Here is a 25,362-nt window from a genome sequence, read left to right as displayed (position 1 = left end):
ACGACAGGCTTTGGTTTCGTTGGCGGCAGAGTGGGTGGCAGAGTCGGACGCATGGTTGTGGTTGTGGTCGTCGTTGTGGTCGTGGTGAGCAAACCCAGCTCTGCCAGGCGTTTCAAATGGAAATCTTTCTGCGACTCAACTGGAACAAGAAATAATCGTTACGAGATCTGAGCTCGATCGCGGGTGAAACTTTTCGAATGACTCACCGACACAGGGATTTAGCCACAGGAGCTTTTGCCAGCCGAGACAATCGTATAGCTGTTGCACTTCCGATCCTTGACAAGCGCAGCTAGTTCGCAACGGAGTCCCTAGGATTCCCAGCATTGCTTGCCTGCAAGCGCTGGTTTTCCCGGCGCACTTCTTCGTAACGCTGTCCACCGCACAAGATTGTTCGAACACCTCCAATCTCGCCCGGCAGTCTTCATCTTCGCGACACATTTCCGCTACCGCGTGACACGATGGAGGCGGTCCGTACATAACCCCGTTTGACGTTTGTGGATTCAGATTCTCCGGTGGGTGCTGGGCACACGCCGGATGGAGTTTCTCCTGTGCGATCATGCAGCTGTCGTGGCGATTGGGGGTTTTCCTACGAAGATCGTTTAATGTAGTGTACTTCCTAGCGAGTAGTCTTACGAAAACAAGTACCAACCTGCACAAACAAAACGCAATATCCAAACTCAAATCATCATGGATGCCTTTGTAGAAGCTCTGGAGGGACTCCATGCAGGCGTTCCGGTTACAGCGATGAAGTTCGCAGTGCATCAGCACAGTTTTGAGCGCGGAGGAACACACCTGATCGTCCCGGCAGGCATCCAGTGCCAGGTGGCAGGTGCTCTGAGGAGACGAAAAATAAACCAATAGTTCTCGTTAGCAGACACATTAACCCTTTCAATATGCCAAATATAAATTTACCTGGAAATGGATGAAACTCATCTCGGCTTCTTTTTCCTCGATATCATCGGACCCAACTGGCAATCGAAGCGCATATTTCCGGTTGATTGACGATACGCATTCGCACAGAAGAAAACCAAGAGGGATTGAAAAGAGAGTGAGAGAAAAAGGAACATCCGGTCAGTGGAAAATATACATCGGATAGCAGACCCAAGGCCGGTAGCATGGGGTGAAGAAATTTATTAGATCACTGGTCGTGCCGTTCGCACCCAGTTTTTCGATCGGATGAAACAGTATTTGTAACAGCGTTCAAAATCTCGGGTTTGTTTTTATTTGCGCCGGTATCCACTGCACCAAAGTCAGGGTAATTTATCTCTAATCTCTGTCGGGCTGAAAAAGTGCTGGGATGGAAAATTAAGACGAAAAATCTTTTGCTTTGTGTGAAATCCACGTTTGTTCTATAGTGGGGTATTTTATTTACAATCTCCTTGAAGCCCTGTAACCGTTGCTGTCGTCACGATTGAATCATTTGGTGTTAGGAATTCCGGGAGGCAGCTGGTTAAAAACGGAAAACGAAAGAAGGCACGTGGGAGCAAGAAATTTCAATTTTCACACAGGTGATTTAATGTTAATATCTTGATTCGTTCCCTTCGCCAAATGGTGCTGCTGGTACGACAAGATTACCGAAGTGAACAGCAATGAAATGAGCGTGAAACGTGGATTGGTGCGAATGGATGAGGGTCGTGAATAATTTAAATCATCAGCGACACGTGCAGTACAGTGATTGAAGTTCAATTTGGAGAGGACGTGAACCGAAAATTGCGTATACGATGGGTTTCATTGGAAATTATTGTCCGTACGCGGGAAACCGTTGGTGTAACTTGTTTTTGGATCGTTTGTTTACTCATTGAATTTGGCACACAGAAATAGCACGTTATAAATTTAGATTACTGGGAAAGCTATGTTTTTTTTATAGAAAATTGAACGTGGGAAGCAATATACCATACCAATAACGTTCAGTGGAATGCTCTTGTATCGGAAAAAAAGTTTTTTTCTCAAATAAAACAAAAACGGTTTTGGATATCACTGAAATTCTTTATTCTTGTGAAAGTTCATTTGATGCCATTATGTATGAAATTCGATTTCTTTAGCATGGCCACCACGGGCATGCTTGCAGAAGTCCAGACGCTGAACCCAATTTTCGACGGTTTTCAAGCATAAATGGTCCGATACTGCTGCAATTTCACGTTCGATATTCGTACGAAGTTCATCAATCGTCGCTGGCTTGTTGTCATAAATCATAGACTTGACGTAGTCCCACAGGAAATAGTCTAACGGCGTCAAAACGCACGACCGAGGCGGCCAATTGACTGAACCATTTCGTGAAACAATACGCTCACCAAACTTGGTTTTCAATAAATCGATAGATTCGTGTGACTTGTGGCGCCATCCTGTTGAAACCCCATATTGTCCAGGTCCATATCATCCAATTCTGGCCAAAAATATTCAGTTATCATTGAGCGGTAGCGATTCTTATTCACAGTAACGTGCCGATCATCATCACGGAAGAAGTACGGCCCAAAGACGCCGCCAGACCATAAACCGCACCAAACCGTAATTTTTCCGGGATGCAATGGTGACTTATGGTATACGTGTGGATTGTTGCCTGACCAACAATGCATATTTTGCTTATTGACGAAGCCATTCAACCAGAAATGAGCCTCATCAGATGATTTTTCGATGAAAATCGGGATCATTTTCAAGTTGTTGTTCAGCCCAATTCACGAACATATGACGCTTCTGGTGGCCAAGCGGCTGCAGTTCTTGCGTCAATTTGATTTTGTAAAGATGTAGGCCAAGATCTTTTCGCAAAATTCGCCACAACGACGTCACAGAGATGGTGCTCCCGTGGCCGAGTGGTTAGCGTCAAACCTAACATGCCGGGGGTTCGGGTTCGATTCCCGTTCTGGTCGGGGAAATTTTTCTTCAAAGAAATTTCCTCTGACTTGCACTGTGGTCACGCGTATTCTAGAGCTTGCCACTCAGAATGCATTCAAGGCGTGTTATTTGGCATAGAAATCTCAACTAAGTACTAATGAAAATGACGCAAGTAATGCTACGTTGAGACGGCGGAGTTCCTCTAGGAACGTTAGTGCCATATAAGAAGAAGAAGACGTCACAGAGATGCGCAACGCTTGAGAACGACGTGTGAGAGACTGATTTGGGTCTTCCTCAATTGATGCGCTAGCGGCAGCAATATTCTCGACACTACGGGCACTTCTTTGTCCCATTGGCACGGCAACATTTTGTACTGTGCCTGTGGATTTTCCACTAGACGCTCAATTGTTGATCTGGCAGGACGATTACGACGACCATAAATTGGCTCAGAAGTTCGGTAGTAAATTTGGATCGTATATCTTTCCACTATGAAATGGCAAACCTTTCTGAAGAGAAATGCCAAGAGAGCGGGAAAAAATACGGCATCGTTTGCTGTCTACGGTCTACGTTTGTAGCGTACCTATTGAAAAACCCGTTATTTATATAGAGTAGTGCAAAATGATTTTTCAGTGTTCCTTAATCCTCATATCATATAAAGAAATATGTATTTGATGATTGTTCCAATATTGGTACATTGTATTTCAGATTAGAAGATTCAGTTCACATAACATATAATACAGTGGTAGACATTTGCTCAGCCGCACACTATTTTTCTTCAATATTTAAAAAAAAACAGTTCTTTGTTGAATTTCGCTCATAAAAGACGATTGTTGTTAATTTCATCGTATTCATTACTAAAAAACAGTAACAATTCACTTTTTGTTTTCAAACAATTCAAATTAGAGTTTTCATTCGTTTATCCGCATCTTCAAATTTCGATAGAAAAAAAAAGTGCGTCAAATTTCGAGTCCAATCGCTAATATTTGGTTTGTCCACCTCCATTTCGGATCAATTTAAAAATTCGATTTGGCATCGAGTCAGACAGCTTTTAAAGTGTTGCCATATCGATTATAGCCCAACACTCCTGAGTTACTGCTTGAGGCTGGAAATGTTGTCAAATTCTCGTCCCTTTGCATAGACCACCTCTGCCAAGATTCCCCATAGGTTCTCTATGGGATTGCAATCGGGAATGCAAGCGGGCCATTGAAGAATGTCCTTCTCAGCAAACCATGCCTTTGATTGCTTGGAAACGTGGATATCCTCGGTAGTGTTATTCTCAATACGGTCAATCAAAACATCCTCCAGTAATTCAAGATATTGTTCGTAGTTCATTTGGGTGGAAATGAAACAAATGGGAAGCTTGCCGTTTTTTACTATTATAACCAAATGCTGAATCTGAAGCACTGATCCTGTTTCCTCCACGCTATCTGTCTTCCATTCGATTTAAAGATATTGGTTTTCGGCTTATCCGTATAAAAGACCTTGTTCCAGAACCTCTGTCTGTTTACATATGCCTTAGCATGCTATAGTGATTTTTTCATATCCACCTTTGAGATGCAATACTTTTTACGGCCAACACGACCTCTCAGTTTGTTCCTGTATGCTGCTATTCGGACAGTGTCTGCGTAGGCAGGTCCCCAATGATGCTGGTTACTTCGGTAGTCAATTTAGGATTGTTTGTTTAAGAGTTCTTTCGCAATGTTCGCACGAATACTCGTCCATCACCAGAAGGTAGGATCCGTTTGTATTCTCTACCCAGGAGATTTTCCATGGTTCCTTCGTATTTCCACTTGTTTATGATCGAAAATCTAATAATCTTTATGGAAGTTGTATGAAAAATTTATGTAAATTTTGAAATAAATATAGGGGGTTGTATCCAAGACACGACCACTTAGGACGTATGACTGCGCATTCGTTTTATTTAATTTGCATTTTAAGCCACACATTATGAATTCTGATGTGATTTAAAACAAAAAAGGACCAATCTCCTTCTATTTCCTAATATCCCTCCTAATATTTCCAATCTTTTGTCTTTTTTATAGTAAATAAGCTCATTTATTATGTTGGTCGAGTTTTACCGCCATGTTCATGAAATTTTATGAATTTGCTTATAATTTTCCACAACTTTTCCAAGTACATCATAATGGTACAACTATATGTTTAGGAGTTACGTTGAAACACATTATCGCTACGTTTTGTATTGACCCACATGTCTCCAAATGTTTTTCAACGTAACTCTTAAAAAGTTTTTTTTTGTCAATAAAAAAAGAGTACTATTTTTGTCTCAGTGTGAACAAATTCATGTAATTTGTTTTTTTTATGTTAATGCGCGCATTGCACTGAATCATTTTATTCAACAGTTGAAACGTTTAATAGTTATGTATTTATTAATTATTGATTCGGAAACTTGTTTCAATAGCTTAAAAAATGTTTTGAAAACAGGCTAATGAAATCACAAATCTGTATACAAAACGATGCCCGCTCAGAAACCCGTTTCAAGAACGTCGTTTGATGTTTGCTGAAACGGACACGGTTTGCAGAGGAGCGTTGAACGACAATGAAGTTTTTTAAGGGAAGTGGAGAAGAAATTTGGATTGAATTGTCCCCTTCACAGGACTAGAGACAAAGTTGGAACAATATGTCAAAAAATTCAGATTTTAAAAATTTATATTTTTCGGAAAATCCCCTGTTAATCTCTACTTTTTATCGAAAGTCATCTGTCATACCTTCTATATGCTGCAAACAGATTCAGTCATTTTGTAATTTTTGATGATAACTTTCAAGTCAATTTTTTAACAACATGTTCAAATTGCCTGTTGACCTCAAAGATCAGTACATAAAAAAAGAGAATGCACGTTAGATTCGTTTACAGTTTTTTATTATACATTGGATGCTTCTTTGAAATTATGTTATTACAATTTGTCGTTTATTTTGTATGACTGTTCTGTTCTTCCTTTATGTTCATTTTGTGACCTTTAAACAGTGGCAGTATGGATTTTGACGAAATTCTGGTGGATGAACTATTATTTCTGTATGCTCTTCTCTCATGAATGGGATGATTATTGTGTTTTATTGGTTGAGATTGTCAAATTAAAATTTAAAAAATTACACGATGTTTTATTTTTTAAATGCCTTCCGATAAAACAAAGATTCAAAAGTCAGAAACGGAAGCAGGGATGAAGTTGAGAATAGCTTACTTTATTTATCTAAACATCGATAATCGTTGATAGGTCATGTTTCCGTAGTCCACCACGAACGATCCTGTACACAACATCAGCAAATATTGAATAAAAACACATTTTCTCTTTGTAGAGTGACCCATAAAGCCACCTTCAGCCGGCGGTTCTCTGCCCAACCCAACTACTCGACGGATAAATAGCAAACGGAAGTCAAACATGGGAAGCGAATCATACTAGCGGAAAACAAATTGTGTTTTATTTCGCGAGTAGTCCACATCCTGCCATTTTCCATTCTTCCCCTCACTCTTATTTCCCATCCATCCCATCCATCCAGGCAGCTCTGAGTTAGGGCAGCACAGAACTCACCGTGAAAATACGACGACCAAACCGGAGGAAACGCCTCCCCCCCCTCACACCGGTCAACAAAAATAGAAATAATCGATGCAAAAATGTATAAATTCGCCATTAATCATCAGCGACGTGACGTAATGTTCGGTTTAACGAGTTTATTTTCAGGTTGCTATTTTTTGATCTTTTGTCCTCGCCTCCCCCCCCTCCATTCTTCCCCCAGCAGGTGTTACTTTTAATCTGATGTATGCCAACTCGTAATGCAAACAATTACCATTCGGAGAATCGACAGACTTAATAATAAAATATGGTTGGGAGAATTACAAACAGGGAGAAGTATTGGGCAGCCCAATTTGAGTGAAGAAGGAAGAAAAATTTAAAAGAAAATAGTTCCGAGATGTAGACATTCAAAATGATCGTAGAGAAAAGTCGGGAAAGACGGAAATCTATGTATGATTGATGAATTACATTTTTAATTAAAATTTTAATGGTGTGCAAACTTGCAATACAGTGTATCAATACCTTTGATCCTTACTGTGTACACCTGGCTGGCCTTCTGTTAAAATTGTAAAAAAACACAAAAAAAGTAATCTTCAAAGAGCAGCTCGATGTAAATTTTCGTCTGCAGCAAATAAGATTCTCATTGTTATCGAGTAAATGTTTGGAGTATTTCTCGTTACGTGAGTTTTTTACCATCACTTCCCTTCCGGTTTATCGAATCAGCGGTGAAATTTTCTCACACATTCATTTTGTAAAATTTCTGCCTCAAAGACAAATTTTTATTATGAGAAGAGACTTAGACTATCCATTTGTGGTGAGATAGCTATATATTTTTCTTGTGAAATTCACAGTAAAATCAATGTTTACTTAATGTGTCCGTCTTTTCCACCCTTCCCTTATCTTAAGTTGTCAACTTTTTTATATGAATGTAATTTTTTTTTTCCAAAATATATATTTTTATCAAGGCTCCTATGGCGTTAGCCTGACGGGGCCGGAGTTCAATATTTTAACAGTTTTTCTTATTATCTATGTTAGTAATATGTAACCGATTACTCGCGGTCGGCTCGAGGTTAGTATTACAAGTGTTCTCGTAATTGGGATGTTGCTGTCTCCAATGCTCTGTACGTGTGCCCGACACGGGATACTTCCTATTTGGATGCAGCTGACCATTAATCAGCAACGCCCCCCTAGTCTGTACCCCATATCTAGCGTGGTGCGTCTTCTCGACTCGAGGAATCCAGGACAGAATGGTCACTAACCGGCGCAATCATCAGCTCGTGTAGAGTTGTCATGAGCGGTACAACCTTTGGCTCTTGTTGAATCATCAGTGGACTGCACAACCTTTGGCCCGTGTATCTGTAAAGAGTGTGTGTATGTATTGCCGCGACTAAGTAAAAGTTTATCGATCGGATAGGAGGGATATAAAACGGGGACACAACGAAGGAAACATCATTAAACGTTGACATCGGCGTTTCTGAGGAACAGGTATAGATGAAGCAGAAGATCAGGATCCCGGTTACCTAAGATATCCCGGACGGGGATATCCGATTGTCTGCCTTTTGCTCTCAGTGCTCTAGAGAGCTGAGAGCGAGCAGCATGGAACCGGATACACGACCAGACAACATGCTCGATGTCGTGGTAGCCATCGCCACAATCACAGAGATTGTTTGCTGCGAGCCCAATGCGATAGAGATGCGCGTTTAGGTTGTAGTGATTGGACATAAGCCGAGATATCACGCGAATGAAATCACGACCTACATTCAATCCCTTGAACCATGCACTCGTCGAGACCTTAGGGATAATCGTGTGTAGCCAACGACCGAACTCATCTTCACTCCACATGCGCTGCCAACTAACGAGTGTGTCCTGCCGAGGAATGTGAAAAAATTCATTATAGGCAATTTGCCTTTCAAAAAGTGTGCCTTCTGAAGCGCCCACCTTAGCTAGCGAGTCCGCTTTCTCATTCCCCGGAATCGAGCAATGAGAGGGAACCCATGCTAAGGTAATCTTGAATAATTTTTCGACCAAAACACTCAATAGATGTCTTATTCTTGTTAGGAAATAAGATGAGCGTTTATCAACTTTCATTGAGCGGGTTGCCTCTATTGAGTTGAGACTGTCTGAAAAAATAAAATATGGTCGATGGGCAGTGTTTCAATGATCCCTAGAGCATAGTATATCGCACCCATTTCTGCGACATACACGGAACAAGGATCTTTGAGTTTGAAAGAGGCACTGGAATTTTCATTGAAGATGCCGAAGCCAGTGGACCCGTTTATGTATGAACCGTCAGTAAATAACATTTTATCAGATCCAACTTTCCCATATTTTTCCGAAAATATCGACGGAATAACATTGGAGCGTAGGTGATCTGGTATTCCATGGATTTTTTGTCGCATGGACAGATCAAAAATGACAGAGGAATTGCAAAAGTATGGGAAGCAAACTTGGTTGGAGATGCCTGGTGAAGGGTGCACGTCGTGGGTAAGGTACTCATGGTATAAAGACATAAAACTTGACTGAGGAGTCAGTTGTAGTAGATTTTCGAAGTTATCAATCACCAATGGATTCATGATCTTGCAACGGATGAGAAATCTGTAGGATAATTCTGTGAACCGAAGAGTAAGCGGGGGTACTCCTGCCAAAACTTCGAGACTCATCGTATGTGTCGAATGCAAACACCCCATGGCTATACGCAAGCAACGATATTGTATCCTCTCCAGCTTGAGAATATGAATCCTGGCAGCTGATCGGAAGCAAAAACTGCCATATTCTAACACTAACAATATCGTTGTTTTGTACAACTGAATGAGGTCTCCTGGATGGGCACCCCACCATGTTCCGGTTATTGTTTGGAGAAAATTGATTCTTTGCTGGCATTTCTGTTTCAAATACGCAATGTGTCTCCCCCAGGTACATTTCGAATCAAAATATACACCCAGGTATTTGAAAAACATAGAGTGTTGGATCGTTTTGCCGGATAGGTGAAGCTGGAATTGGGCGGGTTCGTGCTTCCTAGAAAAAACGACCATTTCAGTTTTCTCCGTAGAGAATTCGATACCCAGCTTGAGGGCCCACGTGAACAGATTGTTCATGGTATCTTGCAACGACTTTTGCAGAGCGACGGGATTAGTACCCGTGATGGAAATAACTCCATCGTTTGCAAGTTGTCTCAGCGTGCAGTCTCTAGTTAGACAATCATCCATATCATTGACGTAAAAACTGTACAAGAGGGGGCTTAGGCAGGAGCCTTGCGGTAGGCCCATAAAACTGTAACGAGAATATTTTGAGTTGCCATGAGAGAAATTCATGTGCTTTTCTGACAGTAAATTGTACAGGAAATTATTCAGAATTGGTGAAAGTCCACGATTATGAAGCTTCTCTGAGAGAATTTCCATGGAAACTGAATCAAATGCCCCTTTGATATCGAGGAAAATGGAAGCCATTTGTTCTTTGCGAGCAAATGCGATTTGGATTTCAGATGATAGCAGCGCGAGACAATCATTCGTCCCTTTACCTCGGCGGAAGCCAAACTGCGTATTTGACAGCAAATTGTTCGTTTCGACCCACTTGTCCAAACGAAGTAGAATCATTTTCTCTAACAATTTACGAATACAGGATAACATTGCAATCGGCCTATACGAGTTGTGATCGCAAGCTGGCTTGTTGGGTTTCCGTATGGCTATCACTCTCACTTGTCTCCAGTCATGCGGGACAATATTCAGCTCCAGAAACTTGTTGAACAAGTTCAGCAAACGCTGTTTTAACAAGTCGGGAAGATTCTTCAACAAGTTGAATTTAATCTTGTCCGACCCTGGAGCTGAATTGTTACATGAGAGAAGGGCAATTGAGAATTCCACCATCGAAAAATTCTCATAATCGCTTTGAAGTGGAATGTCGCGTACGACGTATTGTGCAGGAGCGGTGTCGGGGCAAACCTTCCTTGCAAAGTTAAAAATCCAACGGTCAGAGTATTCCTCACTTTCGTTTGTATGGTTCCAGCCACGCATTTTCCTAGCCGTATTCCAAAGAGTGCTCATAGCGGTCTCCCTTGACAAACCATTGACGAACTTCCGCCAATATCCACGCTTTTTTGCTTTAATCAAACCTTTTAGTTTGGCTTCTAGAGCTTGGTACTTTAGAAACCATTCCACTAATCCAGTTTTCCTGAATTTTTTGAAAGCGGATGATTTTTCAAGGTAGACCTTTGAACATTCCTTGTCCCACCAAAGTGATGGAGGACGACGTCGGAAAGTGGTAGCCTGTACACGTTTCTTTTGAGCTTGAAGTGCGCTATCGTAAATCAAACTTGATATAAAATTATACTCTTCAAGGGGAGGAAGTTCATGCATCGAAATGATTGCTTCAGATATTAATTTTCTATATTAAATTGCAAATTTTCTCCAGTCAATATTCTTCGTGAGGTCATACGCAATATCGACTGACTCACTAGATTTTGATTCATTGGCGATCGATAAAATTATTGGTAGGTGATCACTACCGTGGGGATCTTGGATTACCTTCCATGTGCAATCCAGGGATAATGAAGAAGATCAGAGAGATATGTCTAGCATGCTTGCCCGTGCAGGAGGGTTGGCTATCCTAGTTGCTTCCCCAGTATTTAAAACTGTCATGTTGAAGTTGTCGCACAGATCATAAATCAACGTGGCACGGTTGTCATCGTAGAGTGACCCCCATGCTGTTCCATGGGAGTTGAAGTCACCTAAGATTAATCGCGGCTCCGGCAATGCCTCGATAATATCAAAGAACTGATGGCGGCCTACAGTAGTCCTGGGAGGAATATATATCGAAGCAATGCAGAGTTCTTTGCCATTGATTTGTATCTGGCAAACGACAACTTCAATGCCTGTAATCGATGGGATAGTGACTCTATAGAAGGTGTGACGTTTTTTGATCCCCAATAGTACGCCACCAAACGAGTCGTTACGATCGAGGCGAATAATGTTGAAATCGTGAAAATTCAGCTCGTCGGCTGAACAAAGCCATGTTTCACAGAGAGAAAATACATCACAGTTAGAACTGTGAACTAAAAATTTAAATTGGTCTAGTTTAGGGATGATGCTTCTGCAATTCCACTGTATGACAGTGGTCAAATCCTTGACCTCTTGCGCTGAACTAGGCATCGAGGGAAATGAACGCTGCTAAAAAGCCACATTTTTCTTTCAAAAATGTTCTCACAACCGGAAGCAAACATAATACTATGCTATTAAGAGGGTCGTTTATATTTAAAGCATTTAAAATGTTATCCACAAGGTCTGAAAGCGCAAGCAGGCCAGGTAGTGGCTGTTGCTTCGACCGCGAAAATGGAACAGACGTGTTCGTTGTTGTTCCGGGAAGTGCTGAGGACCCCTGGTTGGTAGCATGACCACGTAAACCGGGAGGTACTTGCTTCGGCCTATTCTCAGCACGTTCAGTTCGAGGCTTCATTCCAACTTGGGAAGTTTCGGTATTCTTTCTGGGGAGTGATGGAAAAGAAGTAATTTTTCTTTTCCTGATGGCACCCTGCGATGTACCGGAACATCCGGCATTGGGAGCGTCAGCAACAGGCTCGTCGTTCTGCAGAATGGAGTAGGGATTGTCCTGTGTTGTTGGCACGGAACTCTTAAGCATTTCTGCAAAAGTCCGCTTGGAACGTTCCTTTAAGGAACGCTTGAGTTTTTCCCCTCGTTGTATGTACACCGGGCATTGAGTAAAATCATGAGGAGTCCCGCCGCAATGAAGACACTTGTGCTCTTTCGCGCAAGGATTCTCATCATGGCTCTCTCCACAATCTGCGCAACGTTTTTTATTGCAACAATAGGCGGCCGTGTGACCGAGTTGCATACATTTGTTGCATTTCATTACCCGGGGTACAAACAACCGAACAGGTAAACGAAGTGCCCCTATTGCAACGTAATTTGGAAGGGCGGAACCCTCAAAAGTCACACGAAAAGAGTTTGTCCGATTGAGAATTCTTTTGTCATTTTTATATGACACAGATTTCAGTCGATCGCATGCAAGAATCCTCACAGTTTTTAGTGTGGAGTTCTTGAAGCGACCGACACCATCGATTATCTCTTTTCGGGTCAAACCCTTTTCGGTTATTACGCCGTCTATTTCGACGTTGCAACAGGGTACGTATACACGATACTCAATCGCAAAGAGGTCGCAGCACGTTATTTTGTTCGCTTGGGTCCTGCTTGAGACGACAACTCGTAGTTTGTCTGGTCCCATCCGTGAAATCTCGGTAACGTCAGAAAATTTTTTAGTTAGTTCCTTCGAGATGCGAATGACATTGAGAGGTTTGGATTTTCGTCTAAAGTACACAATGAATGGGCCTTTGGAGCCTTCAGGGCATTCTTTAGGACGAAAATCCTGTTTCTCGTCGATTTCCTCATTTTCGGAACTATCAACTTCGTAAACAGAATTTTCTACCTCAATTTCTGCTTCATCCTCCTGCTCTTCAGGAGGAGGTTCGGTATCAGAAATATTCAATTGTGTCAACGGGGGGTCCTTTCCGCCCTCAGCCATATCAGAAAAATCGTCCAACTGTTCGATATGAACAGAATATAATGATTATCAAAATGAATAAGTAAAAAATATATTATAAGTTTATGCTGGGGATAATATTTATATCAATTTATTTTATTTATATAAATTATAAAATGAAAAAAAGTTCCAATAAAATTTCAACGGTAATGAATCCAAGGAAAAATAGACACCCCTAATTCCAACGTTTGCCGATTTGGTTAACACACAGATGAACAATGGTGTAAATCGAGCACAGATGGTAGAAGGAATGATAGGAGGACAAAAGAAAAATAAATTTATACTTGCCGTTGCTGTGTGGCGTGTGTGATGAATCTGTCTGAATTGTATCCTCAGCGTCTCGGTCGCGCACCACTTTGAGCTTCGCTCTACTCGCAAGCGCAACCGATGAAAAAAAATCACAGTCTAATTCAATGTGGAAAAAACACCTTTGTTGGATCGTTTCGAAAACTTGTCCGATCTACTTGCGAGTTGTCGAACGAATACCATCGAGTTCCGTGTTCTGAATGTAATTTTACTATTGACGAATTTCATGCCAGCGCTCGACTGTTCATTGCATTAGAAGTGGTGTCTCGTTGTGAAATGATGACATAGCTTGAAGTGTATGATGTTCTTGGGAATGCTTCTAACGATACCATACAATTGAAGATCAATAATTGAGCAAGGGGTTAAGTAACTTTGCCACACAATCTTTCTAAATAGTACACAGTTTGCATGACATGTCAATCGTGAGAATTTACTCACAAAAATAGTATGTGAGAGGTATGCATGTTACCACTACGCCAGATCACCTCCATTTTTTGGATATGTAAAATATACATGTAAAAAGTGCTGAGCTTTCAAGAAAGCTCTTGGTCCCGAAATCATGTAAACCATGTACTCAACCTGCGGCTCTCTGGGCTCTTCTGATTGGTCCGTCTGGCCCGTCATCATTTAGTATGTGTAATAATCACGAGAAGTCATCTGGGAAACATGAGATAAGAATAACGGTGTTTGTAACATTACACATTATTACACATTACTCATTCACACATTAGTTGTCTAGTTAAGTGGAATTAGTAGATTAAATATCTACTAAATACATTTAATCCGATTATTAGGGCTAATCATGGTGACGATAGTGAATTAAAAAGAAGAAGATATATAAATGAAAGTGTGAATATGGAATCATTATCTATTTTATGACAAAAAACCACGTCTTTCATTAAGGGCTTCGGGGGGTCTCCGTAGCCACATTGCTTGCGCGTTCGCTGGTAAGCGATCGAACATGAGTTCAAAACTCAGGGCCCTCATTGACCTTCTTTGTGTTGTTACAGAATAACTACGTCCACGCAACAACCATCAGCGATGGAGATCGATCCACGGTCGAAATAAGATCGATTCATCCATACAACTCCATACAACTGCTCTGCTCTGCAAGAAATATCGGGCTGTTGTTCTATAAATAACTTAACAATGATCAATCAACTGTTTCCGCTGTCCGGTCTTACTGGGTAAAGGAAGAACAGAACGAAAACTTTTACGCCTAAATGGCTACTGTGTAAATGTGTACCAACAATGGTATAGATGGGAATACTCTAACGCCGAAAAAATGGCGACTGTGTAATGTGCTAATTATAGATATGATAAACATGTGACATGTACACAATTAGAATTCGGCTCTGTTACAGCTAAAATGCTAATGAGCCTAAAATAAACAAAAGGGATGAAAAAACTAAGGGCGTCAAATCAGAAAACAGTTTTTCATGAAATAGTTTTAACGTTAATAATTATTTTGGCACTGAACGTATTTTGGTGATCTGAATAAAATTGGAAGAACATTTGTTCCACTTTTTTTTAACAAATCATTTGCGACTTTTAATTACAATTATTCACAATTCATTAGTCGAGGTTTTCAAAATAACTTTTCTCGAGGTCGAGTGTTTAGTTTTCCAAATTGGTCTTTTCAAGGCTAGAGGCAAATGAATTGATGAATTTCAAAGCTATATATCACACACAGCGGTTTTGCTCGATTATAGGGAAGAAAGAAAGACAGATTTCACACAATATCGTGCAATTTTGTTCGGTGGAGGCACCGCGTCGAATTGCATGCCGTCTGGCAAAAAGTGCCTCTGTATTTTTGCATCACATCATATGTGAATCTATACGGGGGTGTATGTCTAGAATTACGATAGCGTTCCGTTTGGGGTACATCATTTTGAGCGTCAATACCTCTTTGTCGATTGAGCAAAGCGTGAATATAGATCAATTCATTTGAAAGATAAAAAGTGTATGAGTATAGCTCGAAACTCATTTGACCAAAACATTTCTTTCAATAGCTTAAAACATTTAAAATACAAAATCTATAAATATCAGGTATTCAAATTTATAGAAAATAAAGTATAGGAAGAAAGTCCATCATGGTTGGGTGCCAGTGAAAGTTCTCTAAATATTGTGCTCGCCTTGGCCAACCCCTGTTTCTATTTTGCTACTGTGAACATATTTTTCGCCTCAGACACGCACAATGCATGTATTGTTCTCGCGAGAACAAGAGTGAATCATGAATCAATCATCTTCAGCTGCGTCTGCGAAAGCTGCAAAACAACACAAACACATCGGTCGTCTTCAGGGCTCCAAAAAAATTTGACTTAGGAGTTATTTTAGAAATTTTGATGTATTCTAAAATACATCTTATATTTATTTTTGGCTGAAGAAAGCTTCTGTGAATGCGGGAGTGTGCTTGAATTTATTGATGAAATTGATGTTGTTAATTACAGAGGCTTTAAGCTTTCTCAGTTTACACGCGCTCAGCCTTGAAAAAGACGATTTTGAAAAACTGAGCTGAACAACTCGACCGTGAGAAATACTTTTGGAAAGCCTTGCTGCCGTTCGGTCGCTAGCTGAATTATTGGTAAATCGTGAATGACTTATTTATGATTTTTTTCAATCGATCATTCAATTTTCGTGATTCCATTTATTTTTCCCGGGTTAAAATGACTTGAGGTATTTCTCAGCGTTGAGAGTTGTGTTCTTCGATGGAAAACTGAAGGTGAAATTTTGTTTCGATGTTATTGCTTTCGCCTCCGCCGCCACAACACAAAAGATTTGGTTCAGATTTTCTGTTACCGTTCTGCGTCTTCTGAGATGTTTAGTTTTGCGTTAGAAATGGTATTTTGCTAAGAGATGCTGAAAAACTACTGAAAAACAAGAAGTTCAATATTCCAGTTCCAGTGCTCCAGACAGCGAGCAATCAACAGTACATGTTAATGTTAATGCGGCGCGTCTTGGACATCACTCTTCTTTATTTGACTATTTTTTTTGGGACCCGCGAAACCATGACTCACACAAGTTTGTGGCCCTATGAAAAAAGATTGATTACCACCAGGGTTGCAAACTAAAATTTTCAAAAATCAGTAAAAATGAAAAAAAAATCAGGAGCAATAAGGATGATTAATACTGGATTGTCCGGAAAGTTCATGCTTATTTTTAGGAAAACAAAAGCAACATTTTTGTTTTTAATTTCAATTTTATATGCACAGTTTTATTCCACAATCATTCGTCATCTTTCTCGCAGCATATAAATTTTATCATCTCAGAACATGTTTGCTTTTTTGGCGAAACTGTTCAAGGTTTTTTATGCTGTTCATAGATACGAAGTTTTTTTCCCCTTGAAAGATCTTTGTAGGGACAAAGTATGATAAGCTGTCATCCTTGAAAAAAATAAGCGAGAAAAAAGTCGCAGTCGGCATCGAGTTCCGTGTTCTGTCATTGTGAAGCGAAGATCATATTTGATACTGTCTCCGCCTAGATAGGTTCTAAGCGGAGTTCCAGAGTGTTGAGTTGAGTAGAGTAGAGAATCCTGTCTACAGCGCCGTTCTTTGTCTCCGCCCAGAGAGGTATCTGAGCAGAGTTCCAGAGTAGTAGAGATGAGGATAGACTGACTACCCGATGAGTAGAGAAATGATGAGAATGAATATAGCCAAAGCTGGTTGGTCTATACTGTTCTAAGGTTTGTTTGCGACTGATTTCCGTTCTGAAAATTTCGTGCCCTATTTATATGATTGGTCCCATAGTCATCTGAATAGCCTATAATTGCGATTGATTCTTTGGTCGGGTTCCTTCTCGAATGTTCGCTATAAACAATAAGCATTGTATAGCGGTAAGTGTTATGTGTGTTATGTTTTCGTACTAATAAAGTAAAATTTGTTCTTTCAGATTTTTTCTAGGTATCCCGTCGACGATGTACAGGTAATTGATAATAGATATTAATGTTAAATAGATAGACTAATTTCTATTTGTTTTCAGGTGCCGTATTGTGTGTAAAATGTGTTGTGATTGTAGTGTATTTGTTTATTTAGTTGTGTACAATAAATGAGTTGTGCAATGAATTGATGTGTTTTTTTTCTGTTGGTTACTCGGGCCGTAACAGATAATTCATGTGGAATAAACGCACTTTCGAACTAAGAATTATGAATAAAATTTTATTTTTCCGCATCGAATATGTATTCCACGTAATAGAGGAACTCGTTTTCGTTTTAAAAATGTGAAAAATATTGAACAGAAAACTGTATAATAATTTTATATTATAATGACTAGATTTTTGGTAATATCAAGAAATGTGTAGTCAGAACTACATTAAAAAAACAATAAATAATTATTTTAATTCAAGATATAACGATTTGAAACTACATTCGGGCATTCTAATCTGAAAATGTATTTTCTTTCACGCTAGCTTCAAGGTTTAATAAATGATGACAATATTCCCTCCTGAAACACGAATCGCTTCGGAATAGATATATAATAATCGAACAAAGAGTAAGCATTATGGAAGTGCGGACCGAATAGCTTATTTCGTGTAAGCTGTTGGAATAATTCTCATTTCAACATTTCCAGTGTATTTATGACGGATAATTTTTATTCTAAGGAAGTAAAAACTACAAAAATCGGTAAAAATCAGGAACATGTTAGTAAAATCAGGAAAAATCGAGTGTTTGTCAGGATATCAGGGAGTGTGCCATCAGAAGTTTTCCTTTTCCATTCGGTAGCGAGTAAACGTCAAATGATCCGAAGAAATACGAACGCACCCATACCACGAAATTTGACATTCAGTTTGTATGTATGGATATACTCGCTTGTTTAAAAACAAAAAAAAAACTTTGAAGTAGCTCGGCTGCTAGAAGCCCTAGAAGCCTTCACCCAAATTAGAATGATAGAATACTTCGGAAAATATTTGAGATGGTTAGAAAAAAAAATGGATATTTAAAATAAAAAGGGGAAGTTCAAAAAAAGAAGTACGCATATTTATGTTTCGCAGTGAAAATCATCATTAAGATCAATTTTACAGATCTGAACGATAACATCCAAACTCTCTTGAAATGTATTCGTTATGTTTACCAATAAAAATATTATCTATGAATAAATTATATGGCAGAACAACGTTTGCCGGGTTAGCTAGTATATTATATTTTTTGGATGTAAACGAAATGTGAATTATTTTGGAAATGCAATCGTCTTCTAAAAATGTCAAATAATTTAACAACATCGAAGAGCCAGTTGTTATTTTACATTCTTCTTCGATAGGAAACACCAAAAAAAAAACACAAAATATAGAATAACAACATAACCCCACCAATAGGTTAGAGCTATAAATAGACTGGAAATTAATTATCACCAATTCGCGGATACAGTTTTTTTCAGAATTTGTTCGGCCTGATTGTTTGTCCACTGCAACCTTTGCGTGGCATTGGATTCGTGTGGCCTATGTAATCAGCGAGCCACAAAAGTGGGTCGATAATAGCATAATAAACTCAGGCAGTGGCGGTTTCGCTGTCTGGAATAACCGGGTCGGACCAAACACAGTCTGCAGCAAAAAAGTACAACTGTGGAAACAGGCCGGAAAGGTCGTTTGGTTCGGTGAGTCCTGGTTGATTTGTGCGAGACGGGATGCTAATTCATTGCGGTTTTGTTGCTCATAACATCCGAAACAGCAAATGGGATTGTTGGTTGTAAACTTTTTTCTGCCTTCTAAAAATGGGACTAATGGAAATGAGGGTAGAATAAATCTTCCGTTTGTGGAAATCGATCAACCGCCCACTTGCGATTACGCTTGTGATGCATGGTTGATTGGTCTGATGAAATCAGAAGCAGTATAGGGTCAATCAAAGAATCAACATATAATATATACCGGCAAACTGGTCAACCGATGGATCACCACAGGTTCAAGCGAAGAAGAATTCCAGGGATGGATTGGTGGGTGTTTGTAAATTTATATACTTTTCTCTATACTAGGTATGCAAATATGTATAGAACAATTTTCTTAATTATTCTCGAAATAAATGCACTTTTTCTAACTAGTCATAATTCAAAACACAAATAAGTCTCATTTGTACCTCGCTTTTCGGCTATTCGTAACCGGTTTTTCGTTCAGCTCATGTGGAATTGCATTTTTTCACCTTCTGAATTGCTCTCAAGCGTTCTGGAACTTTTCATATGTTTCTCACACCCTTCGTATCTAGGGTCACAATTACCTCTTTTAAACGTGGTTAAATGCGGCGCACTGCAATTCAAGAAAAGCATACGAGTTACCATTCGATACGATTCTGTTGCAGTTCTCTTCAAATGATAGCTGACGATTCATTGCAGAACGACATGAAAAAACTTGTTTTGTAGTGAGCTTGAACCATTTTGACAGTTGTCAGCACAAGGACATTACGTTAATTGACAGCGGACATAATTTGGCTTATCGAAAAAAAACGATAATACCGCTAAAATACGTAAAAGTATATCCGGATGTGGGGCTTAGAATGAAAGGGGTGCAAGTTATTTGATCGATTTCTCTTCATCAACTTTTTCTTTAATTGATAACTCAACTGCAAAAACTTTCCAATTTGGTATTTAGGTTAGGTTAAATTACTTGTATAACAACTGAATTTACTTTATGAATAGCTGAACACAGTTTTTGTTAACTTTTCAGCTTGTACATTGAATAAGAAAAAGAAATGCATCAAAAGAATAAATGTATTAAACATATTTTGTACTAAATAAAAGGAATGTGTCGTCAAGTAGCAAGAGTACACTAAATTTTGCGATTGACTGTATGTTAGAAGAATGATTATTTTAGCGTTATCACTTTCTGGATTTATCGAATTTATGTTGGGCAAATCCAGTTTACAAAACGAAATGAATGAACGTGAAAGAACAGCTCATGTTCAAAGAAGAGAAAAAATGATAGAATATTTATTTTTGGTTCTTGAATCTCTTCACATTTATTAGACTTTTATGCTTTAGATTTTTTTTTGTGAAAATCACCTGAAGAATTACATTATATTTGTGTCTACATCAATTTCTGTATAGAAATCAACGAAGTATCCCGCTTCGGTTTAAAATTTTATTACATGATTACATGTTGTTGTATCGGATTTATCTTATTTATTAACAGGAGATTGAACAAAGCTCATAATCTGATTTTTCAGAAGTTTTCCTTTTCCATTCGGGTAAACGTTATATTCGGGTGAATGTTTCATTTGAGCAAATGGTACCTTGAAAAACAATGATTGTAAACACATGTCGAATGAATACTTCATAAAGACTTGAAAAACTCGTCAAGGGTGCAGTAACTTTATTCAAACGATTTTGTTGCTAGAGAAAATTTACCAGGTATGCCAGTTGAAACTGTGCTCCCGTGGCCGAGTGGTTAGTGTACCACTTTATCATGCCGGGGGATCGGGTTCGATTCCCGTTCTGGCCGGGGGATTTTTCATCAAAGAAATTTATTTCGACTTGCACTGTGGTCACGCGTATTCTAGAGCTTGTCACTCCAGGATACACTCAAGGCGTGTTATTCGGCAAAGAAATCTCAACTAAGTACTAATGACGCAAGTATCACTTAAGTTGGGAAGGCAAAAGTTCCACTGGGAATGTTAGTGTCATGCAAGAAGCCAGTTAAATCTGTTCTTTTTTCGGTGAAGAATAGGCATGATTTTTTCGACGAAATCCAACTACCGACCAATTTTTCGACAGCTTTATAACCGGTGTTTATATACAGCCATTCCATGTCAAATGGTATAGTAGTTGTCAGATTTTCGTGAAAAGTGGTAGATTTGTTCTTTATCGCAAAATATTCGACCCGTATTTTTTTATTTTGCAGTGCCCATTTTCATTTCAGGGTGGGCCGAAAAGTAAATTTTTTCGCCTTTTTCCCAAAAATGATTTTTTTTTTCGAAATTCCAAACCTTGAAGCCAATGATCTAGTCTTCTTTGAAAAAAATATAATATTTGTGATAATTTGGATCTATGTTTTTATAATTATTGATTGTATAGATTTTCCTAGTTTTTTTTAACACAACATATTTCGTTTTTGAGTTATAATTTTCCAAATTTAACTTCTTTTCAGTCTTCGTTCAATATTCCTATGCTGCTAGACTAGATATATGCGACATGAATCCAATTTTTTCAATTTTTTTTTTCAAAAAATACTAGCTCATTGACTTCAATATTATATGTCGACTAGCTGACTCGGCAAACTTCGTCCCGCCCAACATTTGTTTTTTGTTATCAATACCTTCAAACATTCACGTTTTCTTACTATGAGCAAGTTCATGAGTCCAATCACAGAACTGTTGATTGATTGCTCTTCTTATCAACCCCGTTGAATTTACCTTTTACTATAAAATTCCTAGTATTTGTTGCAAAACTCATCATTGTAATATCAGATTATTTTCAGATACAATTCTGGTTCAAGATTTTTCAACCAATTGCAAATAACATGTTTCTCCGTTACATGGAATAAATGTTTTATACAGAAAATATGATAGAATAAAGACGCCCCGTGTAATTTGTGCCAGACAAATGCCAAATGTGGTTCAGTTTGCATGATTAGTTCTTGAATTATGCAAAAATGTATGTTTCATTTGTATGGCAGCCCTCCCCACCCCCTCAGAGAGAGGGGTGTCTATTCGTCATGGAAACGTTTCGTGTCCCCTAAAACCTTCGACAAAAAACCTTCGACAAATTGCTTGATTAGTTTTCGAATTATGCTGAAATATGTCTTTCATTTGTATGGCATCTCCCCCTTAAAGAGGGAGTGGAGACTTTAACCACCATAAGAACATTTATTGCACCCTATAACCTCCATATGCCTAATTTGGTTTCATTTGCTTGATTATTTCTCGAGTAATGCAGAAATTTGTGTTTCATTTGTACAGTAGCCCCCCGTAGAGAGGGGGTGGAGAGTCTAACCACTGTAGGATAATTTATTGCACCCTAGAACCTTCACATGCCAAATTTGGTTTCATTTGCTTGATTAATTCTTGAGTAACGCAGAAATTTGTATTCCATTTGTATGGCAGCCCCCCCTTGGAGAGCGGGGTGGAGAGTCTAACTACCATAGAATCATTTATTGCACCCTAAAACCTCCACATGCCAAATTTCGTTTCATTTGCCTGATTAATTTCCGAGTAATGTAGAAAGTTGTGTTTAATTTGTATGGCTTGATTAATTCTCGAGTTATGCAGAAATTTGTGTTTCATTTGTATGGCGGCCCCCCTTAAAGAGGGGGTGGAGTGTCTAACCACCGTAAAAACATTTATTGCACCCTTAAACCTCCATATGCCAAATTTGGTTTCGTTTGCTTATTTAACTCTCGAGTAATGAAGAAATTTGTATTTTATTTGTATGACAGAATAGAGAGGGGGGGGGGGTCTGGAAATATCATAAGAACCTTGCCCGACCCCAAAAACCCCTACATACCAATTTTCATGTCGATCAGTTCAATAGTTTCCGAGTCCATAAGAATCAGACAGACAGACAGACAGACAGACAGAAATCCATTTTTATATATATATAGATTATTATTTTTATCGGTTCAGTAGTTCAAAAGTTATGAATTTTTGAAAAAGCCATTTTTGGAAGAAAAGGCAAAAAGAGATTTTTCGGACCATCGGTTGACTTTGAAAAATCATAACTTGAAAACGAAAAGAAATCATATCTTTGATTTTTATATATGTTATTCAAAAACCCTCAGATTTCAAGAAAAAAATATAAAAAATATAGCGCCCTCTAGTCTAAAGTCATGAAAACAACAAAAAACAAATACAAGGTGGACACGATTATATGCAGCCTCGGATTTTTTGTCATTGTATATAATCGAGTGAGAACAAAATTTGTTTATATTTTTTTATACATAAATGTTTCGTTTTCTGAATATAAAAGAAGAATTTAAATTTTATTTCATCCCCTTAAAGTCAGAAAACACGTTTCTCACATAAAAATAATAAATATATACAGTGACATGCGTTCGACACCATGTTTTCCATAGGTTTTTCTTTCAAGGTTTTGAATGTCATCACTGAATTTTATTCGTTATCATAAACTAAAACAAACAGCATCATTTCTTCAAAAAAAACTTCACTTGGTAGAATAAAAAATGCGAAAAATTAAAAATGACTGATGCGCATTCGTTTAGACGCACCTCAAGTTAACGTAGTAAAAGCTCAAATTTTATGAGTCAATCAGTTAGCTAATACTGGCCATTTAAACGTTATTGTTGTGTTCAAAAAATAAAAATTCCAGTGTTTCATAACTATAGATTTGCATAATTGCATAAGTTTCTAATTCATAGGTCATCTTCAGTTCTAAATCAGTTCAAGTAACCCATTCGGAGTGGTTTTGACCAAGCTGCGCCATATTGTAGTATGTATCTTGTTCTACGCAGAGGATACTGCTCGTTTAAGCTCTTCAAATCACTCATACTGCTTGTAAGCCACATCTACTATTCGTACGATCACTCCTCATAAGTTCTTGATAGGTTTTTGATCTGGTAAGCAAGCTGACCAGTCCAGAATCTGAAGTCCCTATTCAATTAACCATGCCTTGACTTTCCGGATGTTATAAATTGATGCCAAATTACCCAATTATTACGGTGTTTTTGATGCAAAAACAGAAGTAAATAATTCTAAAATACTTCATTGCACTTCTGACTGTACATTGGTGTTGATGAAAATCTATCTGAACGTGGCCGTTTTGAAAATATTTTCCTCAAACCATCAAACTGCCGCCTGCATAGTTAAGAGTTTAAAAATTACATGTCACGTTCCGTAAGTCCTTTCAGTATGAAGCAAATCTATTCAAGATGGATTTATTTTTATCAGAGAAGCTCTCCTGAAACAGTGAAACCAATGGAATTAGCATTCACATTAGTTTTTGGACCCGCAGCTTTGGGGATGAGATTTTTATGGTTTGGGAAGAATTTTCTCAAAAAGGTCTGGTTTAAATAGCAAGTGTAATATTTTTTCTAAAAATAACAACTAATTGTCTTTAATTTGATATATTGATCATCTGAAGCGGTTCAGTAGTTCAGAAGTTTTGAATTTAGAAAAACAGTTTTAAAAAAAGGCGGAAGATGAATTTTTCGGACTACCTCAAAACGGAAATGAGTACCCTAATGAAAAAATAAAAAAATACGGTTCTAATAATTTGCGATAAAGAACAAATATACCACTTTTCGCGAAAATCTGAGAGCCACTATATCGGTTTGGCATGGAATAGCTGTATAGGTGTTGTTCTGCAAGTGCATGTTCCATTGAAGCAAAAAGTATAATACATAATCTGACTGGGCTAGCTCTGGAGAACACGGTGGGTGGGATATGAATATGGTAAAAATATACTTTTTGCTAGGAATATACTTGGTAGAGGAACATTAATATCAATGTAAATTTTCTCAAATAAGATTTTTTAAATAACAACACATACAGGGTCTTTCAAATTAAACGCTCACGCAACAAATTGTTATTAAAATTTGTTGCGTGAGCGTCTACAAAGGTGAACCGATTTTTATTTTTAAAAAACGAAAATAAAGCTTATTTTAGGACATTTTCGATGTGACGACCACTTTTTCGACAACGCGTTTTAAACGGTGAACAAAATTCTCCATGCATAACTCTAACATTTCGACTTCGATGCTGTTGGAAATCCGAGTTATTTATTCTTTAAGTTCCTCCAAATTTTGTGGCTTATTACCATAGCAACGGTCCTTCGCGTACCCCCAGAGGATGTAATCGACGACGAGAAATGTTGAAATTCTTACCATAAGAGGACAAAGTTCCATCAAGGCTTCGGTTGCTCGAGTAATATGATTTCACTAAAAATACACTTTCTTGTAAATTGTACACCTTGTCACTAAAAACCATCCGATCAGACTGAACTGACTGAACTGACTGAACAAACTGATCAGCCGAATATTATCGTCCCGAAGAGGGGAATGCAGTGTTACCATCGACGGAGCGGAAACAATTTTTTTATAAGGAGCTATTCGTTTTTCTTGCGTGTGCGTTTAATCCGAAAGACCCTTCATTTGGACAGTTTGGTATCCCTGGTGGAAAATGTAAATTTCACCTTGTTCGATTTTTTTCCGCTGCCCTTAAAATCAGATAGTATTTTGATTCTAAAGGGAGCGATCCGTAAAAATCTATAGAGATTGTAC

The 25,362-nt window shown here is 38.6% G+C and overlaps 1 protein-coding gene across 9 annotated transcripts in view; it reads right to left on the bottom strand.

Annotated features, from left to right (window-relative positions):
- The window catches only part of LOC129761802 (uncharacterized), a 652,040-nt gene that overhangs the window by 22,769 nt on the left and 603,909 nt on the right, over positions 1-25,362 (bottom strand). For all 9 annotated transcript variants that reach the window (XR_008740473.1, XM_055759580.1, XM_055759575.1 and 6 more), the window contains 4 exons: positions 913-968; positions 650-834; positions 207-586; positions 3-139 (listed from right to left, as the gene is read on the bottom strand). Coding sequence is in view for 8 of the 9 variants with exons in the window: in XM_055759580.1 (XP_055615555.1) it covers positions 3-139; positions 207-586; positions 650-834; positions 913-968 (758 nt within the window). In the remaining variant the exon portion in view is untranslated. The remainder of the gene's footprint in view (positions 1-2; positions 140-206; positions 587-649; positions 835-912; positions 969-25,362) is intronic.

Source organism: Toxorhynchites rutilus, chromosome 1, assembly GCF_029784135.1.
Source record: "Toxorhynchites rutilus septentrionalis strain SRP chromosome 1, ASM2978413v1, whole genome shotgun sequence".
Taxonomy (NCBI): Eukaryota; Metazoa; Arthropoda; class Insecta; order Diptera; family Culicidae; genus Toxorhynchites; species Toxorhynchites rutilus.
This window is presented reverse-complemented; position numbering and strand designations above follow the sequence as displayed.